The 25167-nt window shown below is 42.7% G+C and overlaps 3 protein-coding genes across 5 annotated transcripts; all 3 read left to right on the top strand.

Moving 5' to 3' along the window:
* The first annotated feature begins 5286 nt into the window (after window positions 1-5286).
* On the top strand, window positions 5287-17524 carry eda (ectodysplasin A). Of its 2 annotated transcripts, none has more exons than XM_079167640.1 (8): window positions 5287-5686; window positions 11974-12073; window positions 14052-14090; window positions 14402-14572; window positions 14926-14960; window positions 15080-15131; window positions 15604-15728; window positions 16028-17524. In XM_079167640.1, the coding sequence occupies exons 1-8, from the start codon at window positions 5363-5365 to the stop codon at window positions 16286-16288; spliced, it is 1107 nt and encodes a 368-aa protein (XP_079023766.1). In that variant the 5' UTR covers window positions 5287-5362; the 3' UTR covers window positions 16289-17524. The 2 variants fall into 2 exon arrangements, with proteins under 2 accessions (XP_079023766.1, XP_079023765.1); XM_079167639.1 differs by having other exon boundaries at window positions 15604-15734.
* A 342-nt stretch (window positions 17525-17866) lies between these two features.
* LOC306702009 (tumor necrosis factor ligand superfamily member 13B-like) lies at window positions 17867-20266 on the top strand (the record flags this gene model as incomplete). 2 transcript variants are annotated; one of them, XM_079167486.1, is made up of 6 exons in its annotated part: window positions 17867-18052; window positions 18178-18265; window positions 18391-18447; window positions 18531-18643; window positions 18734-18878; window positions 19655-20266. In XM_079167486.1, 6 exons carry the CDS (start codon window positions 17867-17869, stop codon window positions 19768-19770), a joined length of 705 nt encoding a protein of 234 aa, XP_079023612.1. In that variant the 3' UTR covers window positions 19771-20266. The 2 variants fall into 2 exon arrangements, with proteins under 2 accessions (XP_079023612.1, XP_079023611.1); XM_079167485.1 differs by having other exon boundaries at window positions 18531-18878.
* A 253-nt stretch (window positions 20267-20519) lies between these two features.
* LOC306702198 (transforming growth factor beta activator LRRC32-like) lies at window positions 20520-22667 on the top strand (the record flags this gene model as incomplete). Its single annotated transcript, XM_079167754.1, is given in 3 exon segments — window positions 20520-20546; window positions 20552-20698; window positions 20811-22667. Coding segments are annotated over 3 exon segments (2031 nt in total).
* Window positions 22668-25167: the final 2500 nt, after the last annotated feature.

The following is a 25167-nucleotide window of genomic DNA, read 5'->3' as shown; positions in this document are numbered from 1 at the left end:
GATATTTTTCTTCCCAGCAATGACTGTGCTGGGAAAATGAGAATAATAGTGCAAAGACAAAAAAAACAAAGTGCACGTATGTGAAGTGGACTGAGGTCACTGGGTCCTGGATAGGAAATGGAAAACCCTGGCATATGAGAGTGTTAGATTATCATGGCATGATACCGTTGAGTCAAATCAAGGAGATGACACTGCAAAAATATTCTATAAATAAGCAAGTAAAACACAATCGAGACAGAGAAATAACAAACAGAGCAGCGCAGAGAGAAAAGGCTGATGGGTAGATTACCTCTGTGTTCACCCCAGGAGTGCCTCTTGATCATGCTGTTGGTCTGGCTTAGAGGTTTTGATACGGGTAGTGACTGTTTATTGAAGCTGGCACAGGTTGTGCTCTCGGAGGTGGCGGCCTCACATGAGCCACACGAACAAGCAGCGTAAAAAAAAACCATCCAGGGAACGGGGAGGCCGTAAACCATCATCCTGGCACATATAAAGGCTCATATAAACATGTATCTCACTCATATTTCACCTCTTTAGTGGACTCAGCTTCATACCGTAGCACATCCGAGGTATACAAGTGTCTGTAAGAAGATAGTGTAATTTATCCCTCTATCTCTGTACCTGCTCCAGGTTACTGAGCAATTTGATGCCCAAAAACCCCAAAATAAAAGCATTCTTTCGGTGATGGAGCTGGCAGCACAGCATGACAAATCTGAGGCTCAAAGTATTCCTATTCACATCTTACGAATGCTCTCCGTTGACATACTTACCACTGTCATTTTCTAAATGTATACACAATAGAGCCAGAGAAACTCCCTTTGTGTAAAAGCTTTTTTTGAAATCTGCCTTTTTTTAATGAACCTTTTTTTCTATTTACGATGTTGTTAACCACAACCTAGCTTGTAAGTTAGCTAGTCAGTATACTTTACTTGGCAAATATGATGGTTAACATCTTAGGTGGCTATAATCAATACTGTTATATTAACAACGGATGTGAAAGGGTCACTCATGAAGATGAACTCACGGATAATTATCTCTGACTTTCCCCTCAGCTCTAAAAAGTCTCTCAGCACAATGTTTTGTGTTTTCTGGCCCTCAACTTTCCTGTTTTGGTTCACTCTCACGGCTGACACAGTGGCGCTTTCGACTGCAGCCAGCAGTGAAGACTCTCTGATGAACACTGTACGCTTCAGCACCAAACAGCAGATGCAACGTCAACAAAAATCTGGTGAACATAGTGGAGCATTTAGCAGCTAAAACGCCAGATAGATATTTACCTCTGGCATTGCTGGAGACAAAAAAACAGAGCTAAAAAGAGACATATAAATATTGGTGTTGCATTTATCGGGTGACCAGAAACACGGCTAAGTGCCAACAACTCAGTTATTGCAGGATAAAATAATTAGAAGTAGAAGTAATTGATTTTTCTAGCCACCTGGGGACAGCATACCAAAAAATTAAAATACAGAGAAATGATCACCCTATTAAGTTCATATGTACTCAAACAGTTGCCTTTGTAAGTGTAATGCTGATGGATATAATGTATTCTTTGGAAATAAAATACACTATAATTATCAACTATATTAGCTAAGCATGAATAACGCATTTTAACCAATAAAAACCTACAATAATTCCGAATCAGTGATGTGTTACTTTTGATTCTTTTGTGATCCATTATGTAGTTGATCCATAGCGTCTGTATTCATCTGGGGTTCCTCAGCTCTTCACTCTGTCATGTGGATGTTCTGTATGTCTCTCAGGTCTCCTCCTTTCATTAATAAATACAATTACAGAGCCGTGTCTCTGCTGATGGTGCTGCAGTGAAACAGACAAGGCTACTCACAGAGGAGTACTGCGCTGAGCTTGAGGCAAGGCAAAAAAGTACAGCCTGTACAGCAAAACATCCCGATTTAATAAATTGCCTTAAACAGTGAAGACTTGGCACAGGGAAAAATAATGATTTAGGGACAGAAACTTTCAAACTTCAAGTATTGAAAGAAAGTTCAGATGTTAAACTTGTGCAATTTGTACAAATGACTATGTGTAATGTGAAAGGATAACCAGACTCTGCTGTGCACCACAATCCCACTGGGCAGTTTAACAACTTTCTGCTCATTGTTTTGGTTTTAAGGTCAGAAGCTGCTCTGTTTTCAGTCGAACTGCTCTCATCATCGTCACTTTCCAGCAGCAGCAGGCAGCTGTTTTCAGAGAAAAAGCTCTAGAAGACACTGTTTTGAGACACTTGAGCAGGACTATTTCTGTTTTATGCTACTAAATACTATAACTCCACTTTTTAACTGGAAGACACAGTGCTTTTTTTCCCCCGACATTTATTTAACAAGCTACCATATTTTTTTGATTTCAATTCTTACACTTAAAAGCATTATTATAGTATAATGCATATATACATATATATGTTGTGTATGCCTGTGTTCCCTGCCTGACCCTAAGGCAAAAAGCCCCCCAAACATAATATTAAAACAAAAACAGTTAATGAATAAGTGCAACCCTACAATGGTTATTGTTTACTAATCCCCCTGAGCAGGGTTGCCTTGAGAAAACACTCAAAACAACCCGTTGCAAAAATCAATTAACTTTACCCAAAGTGTTTCTGTACAGAGTTCCACACAACAGTCAGCAAATAGATGGAAGCAGAGAGAGCAAGGTGAGGGTACAGAAGCAGCCCAGTGCAAAACGAAAGGCAGGGAGACGTCGACTCTCGGATCTTGATAAGGACTCCTCTTAAGATAGACACCCACGGCGAGAGTGAATTCATCACTGTCTGGGGGGAAATGGGAGACATTGTCCAATTCACAGGAGATTTATAGGTGGGAAATCAAATGCCACAGCATATCAATTAGCCGAGGTTACACCTCCGCAACTCAATGTGCAGAGACAATGAGGTAATGTAAGGGGTGGAGAAGTCTCAAACAATTTATTGTAATATGTGACGGTATTATTCTGTTAGTTATGAATCATTTGAGCTCTTATTTGATTCCTTCTGATTGATATTGAACGTTTAATTAATTGATCAATGGTTACAGGAGAATGGAGACATTTGCAGACAGCACATCTTTATTCAAGACCAAGCAGCCACCATCCTCCATCAGCTTGTAGAAGTCATGAGCCTCAGCCCACCACTCAGCTCTCCATGGTGAAATATAAGAGTGCCTATTCCTCCTGCAAAACTCTATCATCTGGCAGGGAAAGCCTCTAAATCTTGTTATAAGCTCAGAGAGGATAGAGTGGCACACCATTTATGAACGCTGCATTGAAGCCCGGGGGATGTTATATGAATTATTCCTGCCTTTTTTTTTTTTTTTTTTTCTCGATGCCAGAAAAACAATCACAACAACCAAACTGGTTTTAATTGTCACAGGCTTGAAAGTTGTGTTGTCGGAAACGAGGCCTCAGATACAGAGGTGACTCGCACAGCATTGTTTGACCTTCGCCTGAAACAATGCCAGTGACCTCCTCTTTCCACAAAAACGACAAATGATTTCAAATTTGATAGCGCAAATAGCCTCAAGCCCCCATATATAGACTAACCTAAAAACATTTTCAAAAATGGCTCTTTGAAATCATTGGCGATGCATGTGCCTAACTATTCCAGTCCTGAATTATCTGCTTCTCAAAGTCATCGTGCCTGCTGCTTGGAAGAAAAGCGTGGCAAACGTGCTTAGGCTGAGCCCTCAGTCACAGGCCCTGTGAGGGTTACTTTGAATGTCTTTCTCTCTCCACGATTTCACTATCTTATACTCTAACAATGGAGGAATGACTTACCGGGAGAGCGAGAGAGAGAGAGAGAGAGACAAAGCATGCTTAATATTGATCAATCCTCCACAGAGAAGTTATGTAAAGATACATGCAGAATATGAAAATAAGATGTTCTTTAAATGTCATTATTCACCCAATATGAAGCGTTTTAAGTTCAAGATCATCAGGACACTGGTATGCCGTGTTATTGATTTATGGCTTGGCGATGCTGCCCTTCAGTGGCAGCTGACTAGAATAACTTTTTTTCTGTCGATGAGTTGGAGGAATGAAACATATTGTGCGGAGGAGAAACAGGCTGTGATGCAGTGGTAGTATGAGCAGAATCAATCCCAAGAAATATAGCAATACATTCTCACCTTCTTATGGTAATCAACTTCATGCTGACAATGTTTCACGGTGATGAAATACCCATATTCTGATCCCCATTTTTCTCCCTTGTTTCCATTCACAATGTCAAGTGAATGCCAGCAATTAGTCAGTGTGACAGGGTGAGCTCATATCATGAAAGAGTGTACGTCTCCGTAGGTCAAGTGCACTCAGATGTCAGGTTTTGTCCCAAAGAAATAAAGACAGATGTTTTGTGGCACTTGCCTGAAAACAAATCTAAGCTGGTGATCCATCAAGGCCCCAAGTTTCAGCCCCGCTCTGTGCACCGGTTTCATCATCACAAGGCTCAAGGACGGACTGATCCACAGGCTACCTCTGGTTCCTTGCCTCAGAGATCAAAGTGTCTCCATTTCAAAAGAACTAAATGAATTTTGGCTTGGCATGCAGAAAATGTACAAAGTGCCACAGTCAATCTTCTTAAAGCATTGTCCTCAGCTGGCCTTTTGGGTAAATGTCAAACTATTCCCCCAAGTCCAGCTGAGTGACAGGTGTTTAGAGTATTTGATGATGCAGATAAATGTAATAAAACATGTGCAGTCTGACTATGATTTGCAATACTTTTCCAGTCTTTGATGAAATGAGTAAATCATCAACCGCTTCAGTAACATTGCTGGACAACATTTACCAGGGTTCTGAATGAATTCTTTGCACCGGACCACTACGTGTGCCACCCACATAACAAAACAAAGGGCCAAACAAACTACCCTCATGGTAACATGGCCAACGCCTAAAACATGCATAAACAATGTACATTACATAAGTGACCACCCCTTCCCATTGGGACCCACATACAAATAAGACGCAGGAGAGGGTCACTGTGAGGTTCAATGTGTTTTCCTGCCTCAAAGTGCTGAGTAATAATCACACAACCCAAACAGATGTAAGGAGGGGACGATTCTCACACAGGTGTTGCAGCTGCCCACTTTGTCCATTAGGTGTCGCTCAACTACTGCACCTGACGCATCAGGCACCTCACCCTCTGGCCCGGATTGCCTGGGTTCGTAATTGCCACCGACCAATCACACGAGAGGTGGGCGGGTCTCTATTGTTACTACAGATACTCGAAGAAGTTTGCGCCGACCTGCCGCTGCTGCACCTATGAGTCTTCACGTTAATGAATAGCCGCGGCCCGCGCGAGACAAAACGAGCCGATTATGCCGAGATAAAGAGCATCTAGACTCGCGCTCGGTCCGATATAATGGCACGCGATGGTTCACCCGCGGAGGATTTCCCGGACAAAGTGATGCCCAGGGCAGCTCCATGCACGTGCAACAAGAAGTGCAGGAGTCGGAGCGGCAGCGTTGTCTTCCTGGGATTATTCCTGCTGTCGCTGTCTCTGCACGCTGTCACCCTCGTCTGCTATTTGGACCTGCGGTCCGAGGTCAAAAGGGAAATTATCCACCAGAAGCGGGATTCAATATTGACACTTGCGGGGAGTGACCTGGCTGACCCGGCGGCGGTGCTCTCGCCCGGACACCCGCGACTGGACTCCGGCATCAGCCGCGGCGCAGAGGGTCATGAGGTAAAAGGTTTTTTTATTTATTTTTTTAAGTTTACCAAAAAAGAAAAAAGCATAATAAAGAGCCACAGCAGCTCATTTTGAAGGCGACATTGTTTCCATTCCTCCCACGGAGGCTGTTCGTGTTCATTCACCTCCGTTCAGTCCTCCTGTTCCCGGATCACGGTGTCGGGTTCTGTGTCTGTGCTCTGTTATGGCATGTTTCTGGGCAACTTATTTTACAGTAGCCTGTCACGACGTTTTGCCAGCTCGGTTTCCAGACAAATATGTTTGAACCAGCGCTCCCGTTGCGTGATTCAGCCTTCTTGGACCAAGATGCACAGGAGGTATAAGCTTTAAAGTCTGTCACCTGGCCAAAGTCTCCTGTTCAGGTAAACACACCCAGGGAGGAAGTTGGAGAGGTATGGTGCCAATTGTGCCTTCATAGAACAAGGAAAAAAACAATCCCACAGTGAACTAATTTACTCCAGACATGGCTTTATCTTTCACCTAATCAAACCACATTAAACCCAATTTATCTTGTTTCCAGAGATCCCCAAACACACAGAGGTTGATGCTCAATGCTTAGGCAGCCTGCCCAGTTGGATTCCCGGAGACTGGTCAGTCAATGTGCTGGAGCAGGTGGACGGAAAAAATTAACTGGATCACCAGCAGGTGCAAAGCCCAAGGGCTGATGTAAATTCATCAGGACTTAGATGGAGCAGTTGGTACTTGGAGCTGAGCCAGCCTCGCCTCACATGTGTTTTCCTTTCTGGGAGCGGGCTGATTGAATGTTCGTTGTGTTGTCTGTGGCTTTGGCAACAGCTGCCCCCTCTCCATCCCCACCACCACCACCACACAATCCCCTAATTTCATCAAAGGGCCCGAGCGTAGGTCTCAACTCTGCATTGCTTGCTCAATTAGCTCACATGTCACCCGGTTGTGTAACCTTTTTTTGTTGTTGTTGTTGCAGAGACTATGATCCTCTGTGTGGGGGCAATTGGCTGGACATTTAGCTGTGCAGAAGCGTCAACTTGGAGGGCGGAGGGCCTTCATGTCTCTGTAGGAAAGATTATAGAGATCATTTGCTGGTATTGGTGTTTGCTCTGCAACATTTTCCTCTCAGTGGGAAGCTCAGCCCATTCATTTAGTCGTCAATGTGTCCGTTGCTCAGCTTATTTTAGTTTGGTTTCCCCAGTTAAAGCCGAGCGAAATGGGCCCGGTATTCAACCCAGATGGTGACGCTTCATGAGGTGAAAGACTGTGGCCCAGCTGTAAATATTTAACAGCGCTGTGATGCTGTCCGTGCCAGATGTCTGCATTAAACAACTCTGATTACACATCCCACAGTTTACATAGTTGGAGAAACAGGAGCATGTGGCATTTGGACGCAGCAGCCGCACTTGTTAGTTTTTCGGGCATTTGCTTTGAAGAATCTCTTTTGTAGAGCTCGAAACTGTTTGTTGGATTTTTCACACAAGTCTTCATCAAAGCAACTTCAGCGGCATCCGTGCGATTTGATGCCATGTGCAGGTATACAGACAAGTGTAAAAGACATGGAAAGTCTGCAGAGAAGGCCAAGCAAATAGAACAACCATGGAACAAACATACACACCGCACAGACATGCGATACAGCCGACGTGGAGAGCATTATGCGCTTTGTAAACATCATATAGCACCAATGGGGAACCTCAGTTCGGAGGGACTTACTCGGCTTTGTGGTTGAGTTTTATTTTGAAAAAGACAAGTGTTCCTTGTGTAATAACAGCTTTGCACACCAAATGAAGTGTGTGTTTTTCAGTCTTCCACTGGTCTGGTCAGTCTCGAACGTCAAACATTTCTTTTGTTTCGTGGCTTCTTGAGTCAAACCCAAAGGAAAGAACTTGTGATCAGTTGAGATTGTAGCATTGACGGCAAAGTTTTTTTTTGTTTTTTTTTAAATCTGGAAAAGAAGAGTTTGAAGATGTTGATATCTTCTCTTAAGTGCTCATGGAAACAAGCAATGTTGTTTTCCTTTGTTGTAGCACTTAAATTTGATTATGAAAAGCAAACACCGCCCTGTGTTTATTCTGGCACCAAGTTTATTTTGAATCGAGTAATATTGTAGTTTATTTTTTCTTCCAGGTTTAAGTTTGGTCACATTTTGAATGCATTTTTATCCCATCTACGTCATCTTGTACTTCTATTACATCATTTTGTACTGAAATGATGTCGATCCACAGCTGATATGAAGACGGTCATCACGGCTATTACTCCCAGATAGCGATCGAGGCGACACAAGTGTCTGATCGGTGTTCAGAATCTGTCTGTGAACAGAGAGGGGACTGCTTGTGACTTTGGCTGCGGTGTGATCCGAGGCAAAGGAAGGAAGCAAGGCAGGAAAAATGCTGTCGTACCATATTTGCAACAATATAACACAAGTTGAGCCTATAAATCTGTCAGTATGTCTCTATATTTAAGTAAAGAAACGGAAACAATATTGTTCAAAAGTTTGGTGAGAACTTTGATGGAGAAATGCACTCATTTCTGAAATGCACTTCAAAGTAACGTAACATTTCACACTCTTTCCAACCCAAGTGGTAGCTTCTAAATGAAAGCAGATAATCCGGCCGCGTATCATCTGGGACAAGACAAACAGTCCTCCCCTCCACAGGCACAGTTGGTATGCCCTTGAGCAAGGCAGTAAACCCCAGCTGTCCTGCAGATCTGTGAAGTTCCCAACAGTATAAAGAAAGCCCCTCCCAGGTGTGTGTGTAGCTCTTAGGCCTGAAGGGTGTGATGCGGCGCATTACTGAATAAAGAGCAAGTGTTGCTCACAGCCAGCCTGACCCTCATTCACCTGACCTAAGTGAGTGACACGTCGTAAAAGTCAACCCGTGGAATACTTAATTGTGTTAGCTCTGATAGCGTTTTATTCTTCAGCCGAACATTTTTCTTATAACCATTATATGAAATAATTTTCTCCTCTGATGTATGCCTTCAAAGTCTCCCAGAGAACAGATGCTGAAACATCTGGAGTCTAGTTAACGGCTATTAAAAAAGTCAGTTTGATGGGACACAAAGTCCTCGGCGGCATACAAGCTCTGGGGCGCCGCGGTGGGCTGTCACCCGCATCTACTTTAAATTGTGACCCGTGCAGGATTAGTTAAAACAAGCAGTATCATAGGTGCAGATGGAGCGAGCCTCCGCGTCAGGAATGAATCAGTATGCAGTGTCAGCGGCATGAAAGAGCACAAGGCGAGAGGAGGTTTGAAAACATCAGACGTACGAGGCCTCAAACTTTTCCACATAAGACTGGATTGTCTTGACAGACAGACGGCGTAGACGCCCAGTAAAGATCGAGTCCACAGTTACAAACAATAATGAATTCTCAAAGCATTCAGCGGGGAGTCGCTTTGCCAGCGGTGTTGCAACAACCCGAGAGGTGATTGGCTGCTGACAGGCGACATTTCCCTTAAGGTTGTGTGCTCCACAGCTTTTTTTTGTTGTTGTTTTTTTGTGATCACAATCTATGGATGCTGTTATTAAATCACCCAAGTTATGGTTTGAAACACATGGCCTTCCAGAGAGCAGTGGCTGATATTGGCTGAGGAAAGAACACTCTTTTTTTTTGTAAATTGAAGAAGAAAACACGCCGTCTCATTTCTCAGCGGTACGCATGCTGTTACAGTTAGTAATGCTTGTACAGCCGTGATGGGCACCCAAGTCTGCAGCATCTGGCACCCACAGCCACCAGCCCCCGAGTTTCACCTCCTCAACTGTGTGACTCCATGTTCCCCACCGCAAGTCAGTCATTTAGACACTGCTAGTCTGAGCTGTAGAGGCGTTGCTGCAACCAGAATGTTTTAGAAACCGTATTGGTCAAAAAAAATACTTGAGCTGTAGCCTTTTCTTATTTTCATAAAGGAGCTTTAAGAATGTATGAATGTCGGGGAATTTCTGTGGTATGAGTGCAGAAATGGCAAGAGATACAAGCTGTTGTAATAGTAAGTACTAATAGGGCAAAAAAAAGAAGTCTTGTGATCGCTAAATTACACATCCCTGGGGTGACTGAATTTTAGTCATATCCTCACAGAGCAACGGGGAATCGCGTAGTTTGCGCGCAACAGCACACCCCGCGCTTTGAAGATTTGAAAGCCCTCTAATTAATAGCATTTTTCCCTTGTGCTGAAAAAGAATGGTTTACTCAATAGTTGGCACTTGGCATACATACCAACACGTTGTCATCCTGATTTACTGTAACCCTGCGTGCCTTTGAAGGGTATGAAGGCTGTAAATGTTGTAATGAAGTGAAATGAAGCAAACAAGGGCGCAGAACCATTTCTCATAGTCATATAATTTATTATTATTATTTTTTTTTTTTAAAGATCACTTTGTTGCCTTCACGTGTAACAACAGACAGTTGTGGTAGTAGCCTAGCAGATTGCTTGTTTGTTTTTTTGTCGCTCTGCTTGAGCTTAATCCCGGGCCAGAAATTGGCTGTTGAATCGTGTTTGGCTGTCAGAACAGACGAAAGTGTAATGCCATATGCCTGAACATACACCCAGAATCCTTTGAGAGCTAAAAGCCCCCTATATGCCAACAGCTGGAGAGGAGATGTGGAGACACCTGTGCGCCAAATGAACGGCAAACGTCGCTGCTCGCGGGAACATCTGGCCGTCTGTGTGTCGATGAACCGCTCCAACACGTACTCCTCCATCGGGCTGGAATTCCCGTGCTTATAAGGCCAGACACGGCTGGCAGCTGGTCAGCGATGTAGACTTTAGCTACTTTGAGCTTGCCCAACACAGCCAGTGGGGGGTGTTTGACATGATACTGCTCATCCCTCACCACAGGGGGGGGGGGGGGGGGGGGGGGATCCCACATCTGAGACGAGGTATAGAAGAAACTCGAAACATAACTTTCCCTGTCTGTCTTCTTATGGTCTTTCAGTGGCTCTGCTTGAAAACCACACAAAGAGGCACTGGGAGTTCACGCCGCTTTGCGGGAGAAGGAGATTTCTCGCCGTCGGGGGGGGTTTGGGGTAAACATAACAATGTTTATTTGAGCGTCACAGCTGGAAACATGCAGTATGTCGTCTTGTACCCAACTGGGATTTGGCCCCCATGAAAAAAAAAAAAAGAGAGGTCAAAGTGTCTGTCAGTAAGCTTGTCTGATTCGTTCCCAGCAGTGAGAATAAATGATACATGATTATTTATTGTCTTTTGATCCGCGCTGAGGGGCTGCACGTGTCAGTGCTTTGGAGATGTCAGCTATCCGAACTCCGAGCAGTCCGGCACAATTATTAGTCGTCTGGTCGTCTGTCCTCAGCCGCCGAGAGCCTGCGAGCCTCACGCTCTGCCCATTATTCACGCTGACACTCCAAAGTGTGGCCGAAAGCGATCTCGTGTATTGCGGGGCTTCGACGAAAGGAAGGCTTTGGGTGGTCTTTGTTGTGTTTCCAATGTCGAGTTTCTTTGTCTATCGGATTTTGGGAATCCTCCAACGATGTGCTCACAAACTGGGCTGTTCAAACAGAAAGCGACTTTGAAAGAAAACTGCGTGTAAAACCTCCTCGGCACGAAACATTTTTGTTGTCGGGGGACCGGCCCCGTCTCCAGCGTGCTACAGTCAGGTCAGCGCGTCCTACAGAGTTCATGTGAATGTAGGTCGACCAGAACCAGTCACATGAGAACACAGGCATGCGGTTTGTCCCGCCACTCACTCGCCCATGGGAACACCCCACCACTGTAGCATAGCTTTTCCTGTTTTTAGGGATGAGCTCAGACCAGCCTCATCAGATCCTTTTTTCTTTGACTTTTTTTTTTTTTTTGCGTATTCATCTTACCTCTGAATAGGGCTGGGGGACCAGGTGCCACATGAATGGGTACTGCTCTCAGATTAACCACAATTCCCGTCCTCCTTTTGTATAAAAAGGTGAATTTCAGAGCAGTCGTGTCGAGGTGAACGTCTCAAACGGCAGAAACGCAGACAAAAGTGACTTGGGTTACAGGATGTGTTACAGCCCCAATGGGAGAGACAATGACTTGGCCACAAATGAATGTGCTTGCTGACGGTGTCTCGCATCTTTTCAAATGCCCCAAGTTGTCTCTGTGCAAACATTATAGCCCAAGAATAGAAAAGGCCACTTGTAACTTGGGTTTCGCTCTCAAACACTTGTATCACTCATTCCTTTTGTTTGCATCACGGAATTAATATAAGGTGGCATTCATGTGCCGAGGAGCGTCTCGGTGTATGAAGCAAGTGGCCCTCTTGAATTTCCTGCCATATGAATTTTCCATACTCAATGTTTTCTTTTGTTTTTTCGCCAGGAGAAGTTACTACACAGAAATAGTGAATTCCATGCCACAGAGGATAACAGGGGCATAACTCAGCGGGCGAAAAGAAGTCCCGGCAGGCAGCCAGAAACAGGTATGTTTGTTTCTCATAATTTACTAATGCTGTCTTGTCCCTCCACCTTGATACAGAAGACGTGTCCTGGCCCTTTTATTGTCTCCCCGCTCACCCCTCTGTATTTGTCAGGCTCAAACTCCAAATTCAGTTCCCTTAATGACAAAAAAAAAACACATTTGCTTCGCCATTGCTTTCTGGTGCACCTGCATCAGTCTATTTATTGGATATGTAATTGGCGAAGGCCTCGTCGTCTGTTGAGCAATAGTTTCTGTAAGTCTTGTTTGTTTGGAGGAGATTAGGTACAGTATAAATAACTTATGGTGGTCTTAAAGTTAATACATTTTCAAAACAGTTTGTTAATGTTTTCTCACTTTTTGTGGAATTGATTTCTTTTTTTTCTTTTTTTTTTTACTGCTTTGTGCTTACTTAACAAAGCAGCTCCACCACATAATGTTGCAGAGTTTATAGAGCAAAGGATTAAATGGCATGGGATTGATTATTACTTGGATAGCAAACAAGGACAACATGGAGTTTTGGAGGGTTTCACCAATTTGAAACAGACAGCGAAGCCCGCGTTGATTTCCCCCGTCTCGAAATATTATCAGGTCCCCGAAATATCTTTTATGTCTGTCAAATAGGCAGAACTAGAACTTCGGCATCCAACTGTGCTCTCAGTCAAGCCTGAACCTCGAGAAAATAAGACAAAACAAAAATCACTTCATAGTACATGCATTCATTTTAAGGAACCAGGTGGCCGTTTCTCAAAGAGGTTATCGTCTGAGTCTCTGATGGCTTTCATTAATTCCACCAAATTGATTTATCGTAATCAATGGCTCCACAGAAAGCCATATGGCCAATATGTCTGAATTAGCTTTTGTAGTTTTTGTTTAGAATGTGAGCTATGCAAATAAAAAAAGCCAAGCCTTTGAAGTTTCATGTCTGAGTGGAACAAGTGCAGCATGATCACAAGGCATTCCAACGTCTGTGGCGTGACACTGAATACTTGGGGGGGAGTTTAGTGATTGTGTTTGAATTAGAAGAAAAAACTCACCTTTGAGACTTTCTACATAAATCAGTAAAGTCCCGAGCCTCTAAACACTAATCATTCCCAGGTCTCTCCTCTGCTCTCAGCGCACAGACAAAAGCTTTTGTAATCTCAGCCTTAGGTGTGTGTGTGTGTGTGTGTGTGTGTGTGTGTGTGTGTGTGTGTGTGTGTGTGTGTGTGTGTGTGTGTGTGTGTGTGTGTGTGTGTCCTGTGTTTGCACGTGTGTGTGTGTGTGTGTGTGTGTTCTGGGCACTCCTAACGGGCACCAGATCCCAGATAGGGCTGCTCGTTAAGAGAAATCTATGCGGATGCATCCAGTCATTTAGCCAGAGGAGAAACACTGGCCATATGTTTGAGGGGGACTCAAACTGTGAGGTTTTAAGGTTAAATGGCCTTTGTAGTTGTAATGACATGGTAAACACAAGAGCAGCGAGACGGCTTTTTGAAAAGGATTCTTCAGCTGCACACGAAGCATAAACACGGACACACGCACACCAAGTGCATTTTGTCTTCCAAGCACTGACATAGATGCCCCACCAACATCCATGCACGCACACACACACACACACACATGGTTGTAAAGCATGCACACACACACACATGTACACACACTTTCATCTGCATTCGCCATCTGGGCTTAATTCAAAGAAAAGGATTTTGGCAGGATAAAGTATCTCTCTAATGATCTTCTCCAGTTCCACTGCCTGTGAATGCTTAAGGCACTTGTTCATACAGAGGAGGTGAAACCACACTTACAAATTACTACACTAGAAGATACCACAGACTGACATACCTCCACTGCAGTGTTCAGTGCCGAACCATCTGAATCTGTTATTTTAGCCCATTCAGGATACCTACAAGGAATGAGCTGGATACTCCAGACGTTATCTGAGATGATAATTGTTCAGGAGACCATTTCAAGCTTAATCCCACTGTTTTTGTTTCTCACAGAATCGACTGGAAGGGAAAGAAGGAAAGAAAAGAGAAAAGGTAATAAATAATTCCGACTAAGTTTCAGTGATCTTGGTCATTGATTCGACCGCTACCTGCTGCCTACTTTCTGGAAGTATCTTTGAGATGCCGTCCAAGATACAACAACCAGGTTGAATTAAAGCGATTCAGTATTTGATTCTGTGTGTCGGGCACATTATTCCTGCCTCTATCCTTTTTAATAAAATCATTTACAATCTGATTATAGATTTGTGATGTCGAGCTATATAAATAAAATTGACCCGACAGTCAAAAGATTAACCCCACTCAGTTTTTTAGTTTGCCAACCACTTTGCTGTCTCTCTTTACAGGGAAAAAACGGTCTGTGCCGGGGCCCCCCGGTCCCCCTGGTCCCCCCGGCCCACAGGGGCCGCCGGGCATCCCTGGAATCCCCGGTATTCCAGGAAGCAACGCTGTGGGGCCTGCAGGACCTCCTGGACCCCCCGGGCCACAGGGACCTCCGGGCACTCAAGGTCTAGCAGGTATTAAAACCTAAAATAGAAATGACGCGATAACGCGCTGAGATAGCCAATAGTCAAGCCAGAGGACTGGAGAACACCCACGAGTTGAGAGATCTGCTCTTAGATTACAGTATGTTCCCACATGTAGACACGTTCCCACACTAGAAGGGGGCTCAAGTTGTCAAAATCGATGAACTCACTGCCCTCACAGTGAGAGTTTCTGATGCAGGATGTCAAACACGGTGTGGGAGAGCAGTGATCGTTCTTTAAACTATTTCAGTGTTTGTTTTTGTTTTAATCATCATCATCTCCTTTGTTTCCCAGCAGTGTTGAAGGCCAGAAATTGATCATGTCTCTCTCCCTTATTGTTGCAGGGGTTCCCGATAAGACGAAAACAAAAGAATTCCAGGTAGAGCATGTCGGCTATTGAAATTCAATTTTACCCCACTGATGAAACAGCTGTTCTCTTGTTTTAACTGTGTGCCATGTTTTACTCACCAGAGATCTTCTTTTTGTTTTGCTTTTCAGCCTGCAGTGGTTCATTTGCAAGGGCAGGAGACAACCATCCAAGTGAGAGAAGGTGGGACTTCTGTCTGTTCTCTGTCTCTTGTAGATGCACCGCTGTCTTTGACACAAAATGATGTCATTGTCATAACATGTCAACACCCTTCGTCAAAGAACTGGGTCTGCAACTGTTCTACTATACACAGACTTCCACCAGAATAACTATAACATTTTATGGTTTAGAATGTTGCTACCAATATTTACTTTAAGATTTTAGTTACCCTAAATTAATCTGATAGCTATTACACGATTACTTTAGCTGGCTTGTATTATAAATTAGACACGTGTTGACTCGGGTCAGGAGCTGAACCCTCGCATGTTAGCAGATTTAAGTCATCCTGCATCACTTTGTCCGTCTGAAAGGAGTGTAAGCATCATTAGAAGGTTTATATATTCTGCCAGCACTGAGCTCTGGTTGTAGTTAAACACTGCTGAAAGCTGTTTATGTTGACTGTTTGCCTCTTGTTTGTTTGCTGTGACATGCTTAGATCTTTCTGAAGGCATCCTTCGGAACTGGAAGATGGTGTCCATCCATCACCGCGTGTTTAAAATGCACTCTCGCTCCGGAGAGCTGGAGGTGCTGCTGGACGGTGTCTACTTCATCTATAGTCAGGTAGAAGTGAGTACGGTCCTTGACGTAACTCTTGTAATTTACAGTTCAGAGTCAAAAGAACTGGCCACTTCTCTGTAGCTAAGCTTAAAAACCTGTTCGCCCTGCTTATCCATAAATGTTTGAGTTATAGTTATGAGAAATATTTCTTTTCACGCTCCCTAAGTGAACGTCTATAACTCAAACCCTTGTTTGCTACTCTGATATTCCAGCTGTTCGAGCTTTAAATAAGCTCTTAAATCTCGTGTGGATTTGTTTTGGCTACCCCTCTCAGTCTCCTGTGAATGTTATGTCTCCACCAGGTGTACTACCTCAACTTCACCGACATTGCCAGCTATGAGGTGATGGTGGACTCCACCCCGTTCCTCCGCTGCACCTGCAGCATCGAGACGGGCCAGCGCAAGTTCAACACCTGCTACACGGCTGGGGTTAGCCTGCTCCGCGCCGGCCAGAGGATCTCCATACGCATAGTGTACGAGGACACGCTCATCAGCATGACCAACCACACCACCTTCCTGGGAAGTGTCAGACTTGGAGAGGCTCCATCTGCTGGACAGAACTGATAACTACACAACCACCTGGCCTCTACATGAATTGCCCCTGTCTTGCCCCTGTTCAGAGGAAACTTAAATCCTCTGAGTTATTAACACTGAGGAGGCCCCTGGGTGACTTTTTTGCTCACTTTCACAGTTCTGTATTAAAAAGGACAATATAGACTGTTACACACCCCCCCCACACACACACACATTGATTCTGTGCAACGAGATCAGCCTTGATGAGAATCGGAAGCGTTTATTGCCAAGGAAGTTTGCACCTACAAGGAATTTGTCATGGCGGGTGGTGCGTAACATTTAACAATAACATTAAACAATCAACGCAGTGCAAGAAATAGAAACATATTCAAATTTACAATAAAATATTAAGTAAAGTGCACAACAAAACAGATAACAGGACTGTAAAACAAGTGAAATGTAAGTGAAATGTTAAAAGTGTCGAGTGTGATTAAATAAAGAAACAGGGATGTGCAGGGGAGTGACCAGAAGGAAATGTCCTGGGGATGACGGAGTCAGTGGGGGTCCCGGGCTTTGTGAATGAGCCCGACTGCGGATGGGAAGAAACTGTTCGTGTGGCGTGAGGTCTTGGTCCTGATGGACCGCAGCCTCCTGCCAGATGGAAGGGGCACGAACGGATCATGTCCAGGGTGAGCCTCACCAAACAAAGGTTTCTATTTATAGTCACCATGTTGTGTCAACACAGACGGCATCTCTCTTTATAACCAGGAAGGACACTGCGCCGCTGACATGTACTTAATATTTACATATTGTCAAGTGCTGTTGAATGATAATCTTGTTCCTCCAAAAACACCAGCTATTCAGAATGTTGTAGTTGCAGTTTGTATACTTGGCCATTTTATTTAATTTAATTATATTAACAGTTATAAGTAAGTGGTTAAACATGCGCTTAAAGCACCATATGCCCCGAGGTTATTAAAAAAACAACAAGTTCAAAGCAAGTATAAAGGTATCTATGCAAAGCTGAGAAAAACCCATTAAAACTGGAGTTGTAAGGTATTCACAGAGCAACAGCACTATATATTTTGCACACATTTGCACTACAGCATCCCCGCAGAATATCAGTGATATGTTTTGTTACAGTGCTATTGTTTAGTTACCGTATGAATGAATCCATGTGGAAAAATGATAGTTGTTTATACGTCTCTGTACATATTGTATATAAAAAGGGATATACTTTTGTAAATGGAGTTGATTGATGGATTAAAATGTTTCATTTTCTGTCTACATACATTTGTCTGTCTCGTGTTTGTGTAGCGGGTGGTATTGATTTAAAAGGCTAAAACTTCTCTCCCATATTGGACTCTGCTGGCACGAGTTTTGACATGAACGAATGATGCTCTTTGAGGCCTTTGGCTTTATTGAAATGTCGCTTTTACTTTGTAAGTTTCACAATACACTTCAAATTTCAGCTGTAATCGTCATACTATCTAAATGAGTTCCATCTTGAGAGATGGTTCCTCATTTAGAAACTAATTTTGAAACTGAACATTTGGGTTTCCGGGGTTAACTGATGCGTGACCCATTTGAGTAACTTGAGGACATCCAGTCCGTCTCTCCAGTCTCACAATGCTTTACAATGCTTTATTATCACTAGCAGCATTTATGTTGTGTCTAAGTCTTTTCCTGGTGCACAGAGCCAGTGTTTTAGAAAGTGATTTTCGCAAACTCCAAGGGGACATAATTCTACAATTAAATCAGCCACGTTCTGAGGGAGTCAATGGGAAAATGGCCAAGATGTCTCAAACAAGGGAGGTATGTCACTGATTATGGAGGATGGAGTCATCTTGGACATCGTACTACTGAGATTTATGCCATTAGTGAGTATTCAGATAGCGCTACAATAATAAGTTTTGTCCTAATGCTCTGTTTTCTCTTAGGACATAAAGCCGAGTACTTTGCAGAAAGCTCAGAGTTCTCTGAAGATATCCTCCAGGAGAGTGAAACGGCAACAAGGCAGCTGCAGAGGTGGGTTGGAGCAGAGAACTGAAAATGTGTCCATTAGTTACAGTCTAATATGGTAGTGAGACCATAAACACTATATGCTAAGTTAATTACATTAAAGTATTCTGTTTATTTCCTCCTCTTGCCAGCTCCAACATCATTCCTGCAGTTAACAGCTAACACTAACAAACAGCCAGACATAAGAGGTAAAACTAAACGCAAGTCTTTGGCTGTAGCAACGCACCGTATGCCATTATTTTGAATAAGTATGTCTTGCCTTCTCCCAAAGGAAATATAACAGTGATCCCTTGGACTGTTTCTGCGCAGCAAGGAAATGCGATTTCACAAAAGGAAAACAGGATTATTGTCCAAGAAGATGGATATTACTTGGTGTTTGGACAAGTATGGTGTCACTGTAACTCAAGCATAACTAAATTGATATTATATCAGATTTGTTCCAACTGGTCCGCTAATGTTCTCCTTGATTCACAGGTTTTGTTCAAAGGCCCAAGTACAGTTATGGGTCATATCATTCGAAGTTTGGGTTCCACTAGAACAGGGACGACATCAACGGAGCTCTTGCGCTGCCTGCAGGAGATGCCCAGTGAATATCCGGCCAATACATGCTACACTGCAGGTCAGTGAGGCCCTGCATTGTGGCCACTTAAAGATATAGTCTTCGACAATTAAAAAAAGAAACGCTTATTTGCTTTCTTGCCAAGAGTTAGATAAGATCATTGATACCACTCTCATGTCTACATGGTAAATATAAGGCTACAGCCAGCAGGTTAGCTTAGCTTAGCACACAGACCAGCTAGTCTGGCTCCGTCCAAAGTATAAAGAAAATAAACACCTATATTCCTTGTTTGCTTAATTTGCACAGAAACCTGAGTGTAAAACTGACACATTGTGGTTGTACGGTTGATTTTTCTAATTTTTAGTCCAGAAGTAGTGACTTCCTGGAGACTCATGAGGATTCCCAAACTGCTTCTGGACATTTACACTTTGTTTTTTGTACAGATTAAACAAATGAGATTTTATGTGCATGAGCTTTAGATGTGTTGGAAGTAGGATTTAGTTGCCTTTGGACAGAGCCAGGCCAGCTGTTTTTCTCTGTTTACACTCTTTGTGCTAAGCTACGCTAGTTAGCTGCTGTCTGTAGCTTCATATTTGCCATTCAGGCGCGATTGTGGTATCGATCTCACGAGCGCTGGGCAAGAACTTGTGCATTTGTGTGCATTTCCCAACCACTATATCTTTTGTATACATATGACGTTCATCCCTCCAGAACAGCTCCAGAGACTATGCCCAGAAGATTGAAAGCTGGCCTCACTAGGAAACATTATGTCAGTTTTCCCTTTTATTTGTCACCCATCTCCTCTGATGCCTCCTTCTACGTATCTTCTGCTACAGGCATTGTGCGGCTGCATCAGGACGATGAGCTCGAGTTGGTGATACCATACAGGCCCCGTGCCCTCATTTCTATGGACGCAGAGTTCACATTTTTTGGTGTCATACAGCTAAACTGAAACAAGGCAGTATGAAGATGATAATCATGCAGCTTGTTCCTGCAGGATGTAGGAAACTGACACTGAGCTGTGTGGGGGGATGCTGATAAAGGACAGAGTGGCTGACAGCAGCAGGAAAACTGAAGGGACTTTTTGAATGAACTGCCTATCTCTACTACTTTTAAAAGCCTTTAGCTTTAAAGCATTGTGGTGTATTTTTCAGGTAGTCCACCTGGGCTGTCCCCTAGCATTGTTTATGTGTGCTTCCACCTCCTTTCATCAGTCTATTTTAACATGTCTCTTTATACCTCGCTCCACCTCCACTTTGTCTGTTTATTTGTTCCTCTCGTCTATTTTAGAATGGTTTCCGTTTTCCAAAGACTATGTCAGGAACAAACAAAGGTATACATTTATATCGCTCTGCTCTGGGGGTGTTTTCCTGGTGGACACAAACTGCTCAACGCTTTAAATACTTAAAGATGTCATGATGAAATTGAAGTTGTTATAAATGGGATAACATGCCTTAGTACAAATAAATTCTCATTACGGTCATTTGGAATGTATGAATCTGTATAACTGGCTGCATTAAAAACAGAAATATGACCATCTTTGTCTAAAAGCCTGTTTTTATCCAAATTGAAAAGTATTCGGATATTTTCTTCATAGAAAGTGATATATAAGTGGCCAAGCCTTTATTGTCTAAATATAGAATGCCCAGTGCCTATCTGGGGTCCACAGCTGTTTTCTCTCTCCCTTTTTTTTTATGAAGCATGGTTATAAGAGGGTGTATGTGTGTGTATGAGCTCTGACAACAGTGGTAGTACAGTTGAACAGCAGCAGAAGCAACAGCAGAGGGAGGATGGTCAGACATATGTTCTCTAATCTCCTGCTACTCTGGTCAATCAGCCATGACCTTTGTATAACTGGACTGACATATGACGAGCCGAAGGTAGGCTCAAGATTTATAATTGAAATTTTGTGTAATATCATTGCAATTGTTTTCTAAGTTTGGTTTCCATGGTTCACTCTTTGATTATGATTAATGTTCCTTTCATTTCAAGGAGCAGTCCTGGAACAACCACCGCCTCTATTCTGTCCCTCTGGATTTGGATGTCAGGCTTAGGAGACTGGACCTGTCCAATAACTTCATCAGACAGCTGCACACACTTGCTTTGCCATACTTGGAGCAGCTGGACCTGAGCTCCAACCAGCTGGATCTCATCTCCGAGGGCGCTTTTGAAGACCTGACTCGACTCGAGGAGTTGAATTTGTCCAGAAATGCGCTGAACAACGACATTGGCAATAACGGCAAAGCCCTCCGATCCATCAGTAGGCTGAAGAGTTTGGACATATCAATGAACGACTTGAGTGACGATGCAGTGGAAGTGTATCTTCGAAACAAATCGTGTCTTGGTCAACTTAAGATGACTGGTAATGCTTTAACAAGACTTTCACACAACTTGTTCAAAGAGAGTAAAGGTTTGAGGGCCATTACTATTGATGACAATCAGATATCGGTGATAGAGCAGGGGACATTTGAACCATTGAGCCAATTAGAGGTGCTAAATTTGGCCAGAAATAACCTTGCGCATATCTGTGATTTTAAACTACATCAAGTTAAATATCTGAACCTTAGTCGAAATTCAGTTGAGTTCTTTGTTACGCGTGAGGATGACCAGTTGTACAGGCTCGAAATTCTTGATCTGAGTCACAACAAACTCCTTTATTTCCCAATTGTTCCAAAATTGAACAGTTTGAGGTATCTGCATTTACAGAATAATTTGGTTGGTGCCTTAAATTCAGAGGCTACAATGGTATCGGAGGCCAATGCTCTTTATAGTGATATTATGAGTGAGAAAACAGCTACAAAAAATATCCTACACTCAAACTGGAGGCTGATGCCACTGATTTATATTGACCTGAGCTATAACCACTTCAGGTCTTTCCCACTGGAGACTTTGAGCCGTCTTACATCATTAGAAACTCTGAATTTTAGTTTCAACTGTTTGCAAAACATCACCTGGAATGTAAGAAGTGACGAATCAGGATTCCGTCGGCAGCTTTTCTTTCCCTCCTTAAAGTACCTTAACCTGCAGAGTAACGGACTTGCATACATTTCTCCACTTTTTCTCAAAGCGCTCACACAAATAGAAACATTAAATCTACAAGACAATTCTGTGCAACCTTGTGCCTCTATTGACCAATCACAGCAGATAAATCTCAACACCTCCTGCGTTGCCATTGGCCGGCTAAGGACGCTTAAACACCTCAATCTTAAAGAAAACAACATCAAAATGCTTCAACCAAACACGTTTCTAAAAACCTCTTTGGTTTCCCTGAACCTTGCAAGAAATTCACATATGGTAGTGCGAAGGGATGCATTAGAGGGTGTGCAAAAGACTCTTCAGTCCTTGATCATCAGTGAAATAAACATGACCAGCTCTGATCTGTCTTTGCCCTGCATGCCAGCGTTAACTCAGCTGAACATATCTAGCAACCACCTCGATGTGATTCCTAGCAGTTTGAGCTGCTCTCCTCTGACAGAAATAGACATAAGAAATAATCATTTTGTGTCTTTAAACAATTCTTTGATCCTTGCTTTATCGGAGCGCCTTAATCTTGTGTATATAAGTGGAAACTATTTTAACTGTTGTGAAAGTAAGTGGCTGATAATCCTCCATGAGCTGAAGATGAAACTGCCTGATGTCAATGACGCCGTATGCTTTACAAGTGATAGAAACATTGCGATGACAGAGTATCTGAAAGACCCTTCAGGGTATTGTTTGTTTCATACAAAAGCACAGGAAATTCACTTTGGAGCAAAGATCATCATTGTTTTATTCCTAACTGTAATATCGACAGCGGTCATCGTATTCACCAGGAAGGTGTGTTGCACACAGAGATCATTTATAGTGTGATATGTTAAATCTGTTGTCATCGGTTCATTTTGGACATTGTTCTATATGGGTTACATTAAGTAAGCAACTCAAATACAATAGTGAGGAACTGGATAGCAAACTAAAGTAACTGAAATTAATTTGAGCTTCATTTTGCATGACTTTTAGTGAATAAAATTCAGTAAAATCTTCATCATCTAACACAATTCTTTTCTCATCTCCATTCAAGGCTTTCTTTTATGGCTCCCACTGCACATTGTTAATCTTGTAGAACGTGCATCACGCTGTGTGACCTGTGCAGCCAAATTGTTTTGATTAAAATTGACTCCCAAGGTATGTGGTTACGATATGTGTGCCAAATCGCTAATCAGGCGGAGAATTTTTGCCCATCCTTCATTGTGAAACGTTTCCAAGCAACTAAAAGTTTAGCCTTGGCTCAATTTTTGATGACGTCTCGGAGGCCTTGCACAACGTTCCCAGAATTTGAACTCCTGAACAATTCAATAAAATGCCAATAAGAGACCTTGTACACTTTAATATATTTCACTTTCTGCATCTGTTTGTGTTTTGTTATGTATAATCGTCTCTGGCCCTGGTAATGAAATACAATGTGGCATCAGTTATGCTGAACATAATAATAAAAAATGCTGTACCCAATAACCAGAATATGTTGAGAGTATTCATTTTAGAGTACAAGTACACCTTTTCTATACCTGCAAAATAAATCAGGTGAGGATGAATTGTGAATTTCTGTTTTTAGTTCAGCAACTGCTGTTTTTGTTTGTAACCACTGCAAATTTGAATAAAAGTATATTGAGGAAAAAGAGGTTAAACTAACAACACATGAACAATCTTTGAATTTCATCCAACAGTGCTGCTCCACAGACAATGAGGTGGGCTGATAGTCTGGCGAAAAATGTGCAAAAGCCTAATGACATGTTGCAAGTGTCAAATTAATCAGTAATTCTAAGGATTTTATTACACTCTGAAATAAAGTAGCTCAGTGTTCACTGGGGAGAAACTGCTGTTGCAGGAGGATATCCTGTTAAGCAATCCTCTTATTGTCTTCTCATGACACATCCTTCTCCTTTGAAACTGATGCAAAGTGTCATTTTGCAATTCTCATGCACATTTCCACTTTGTCCAGCGGGTACAGCCCGGGCTGCGATGCCAGCATAAGTGCCAAAAGAGCCAGGATGCCTCTCAATGTGGCTCTTGAGCAATATAACTGTAGGAAATGTCTTTGTTGCCCCACCCACAAGATTTAGGTACCAGATCAAGTAGCAGCTTGACAAGTTCAAGCAAAGAGCACTGGAAGAAAAGAACACTGTGTGGTTAGTATTAGGTGTAAAACCATAGGAATGCAAGTAGCAAATTACATTCATTCTTCTACTTGGTGGTTAATGGTAGCTGGCATGTAGACATTAGCAGCAGCTTGTTTGTTAGCACCTAGGGCAAGTATTACAAACTATCACTGTCACACTCTCACTCCAACTGTATTTCCAGTAAACCCCATAAGCCTGAGACTTTGGAAGTGTCTCTTAAGAAGGATCATTTTATCTTACATCAAATGTAGCATAAGTAACTGGCATTGCCATTAATGTTTCACATATCTTGTTAAAATCAGAGTGAAATCTGTTGCTGTATCAGTTCTTCTGCAAACCCATCCCTTGATAAAGTTACTATCTAAGCATCTAGCTGTTTGTTCTGCTCTCATTTTCTTTTTTTGTGCTATTCATAAATCTGCTGAGCTGGAATTGCAGTTTTCTTAACAAATGCATTGTGCTCCTCTACCAATGTGGGCACGGTCCATAATACAGTAATCCTCATAACAATATTATTTACAATGCACATGCAACTTCTTTGAATGAATCAGTACACACTTCAAGGTTCAAGGTAAATCTATTGTCATTCTACAACACAGGGTTGCACAACAAAATGCAGTTAAAGTCCCTTCATGCTTCATAAGTAAAACCAAAAAAGCGAAACAATTTTTTATGGTGCAGTGAGGTGGATATGTTGATGAGTCTCACAGCCTGAGGAAGGAAGTCGCTCTGTAGTCTGGTTATAAAGCGTCTGATACTTCTGCTTCTCTTGCCAGACGGCAGCAGGGTGAACAGGCTGTGGCTGTGAAGGGTTTTGTCTTTTAATATCCTTTGAGCTCTTTGCAGGCACCTCTTCTCACCAATATCACTGATTTTCGGTAGATGGGTACCAAAGATGTTCTGGGAGGTTTTATCTATCGCTGTAGAGCCCTCCTGTCCTGGGCCGTGCACATCCCATACCACTTTGTAATGTTCCCAATGAAAATGCTTGATATGGCTCCTCTGTACAAGTTAACAAGAACTTGAGAGGGAGATTTTGCCTTTTTAAGTTTCCTTAACAATACATGTTGTCTGTGATGCATGATTCCCAGGAACTTAAAACTTGATTTGTAATCCCTTGTGCTTGTACCCATAAAGCCTGTTAAGTAATTCAGAGGTCCCTGCAAAAGATGCTTCCAAGAATCTATCAATGTATC

The sequence above is a fragment of the Pholis gunnellus genome (genome assembly GCF_910591455.1).
Source record: "Pholis gunnellus genome assembly, chromosome: 10".
Taxonomy (NCBI): Eukaryota; Metazoa; Chordata; class Actinopteri; order Perciformes; family Pholidae; genus Pholis; species Pholis gunnellus.
The sequence above is the reverse complement of the archived record's forward strand: the minus strand, read 5'-3'. Positions and strand labels throughout refer to the sequence as shown.

Excerpts from the sequence above, each read along its gene's own strand:
- eda (XM_079167639.1), top strand. The coding sequence starts at position 5,363 with ATGGCACGCGATGGTTCACCCGCGGAGGATTTCCCGGACAAAGTGATG. Across the intron at positions 14,091-14,401 it reads AAGGAAAGAAAAGAGAAAAG|GGAAAAAACGGTCTGTGCCG; the intron begins GTAATAAATAAT and ends CTCTCTTTACAG. Across the intron at positions 15,132-15,603 it reads AACCATCCAAGTGAGAGAAG|ATCTTTCTGAAGGCATCCTT; the intron begins GTGGGACTTCTG and ends TGACATGCTTAG.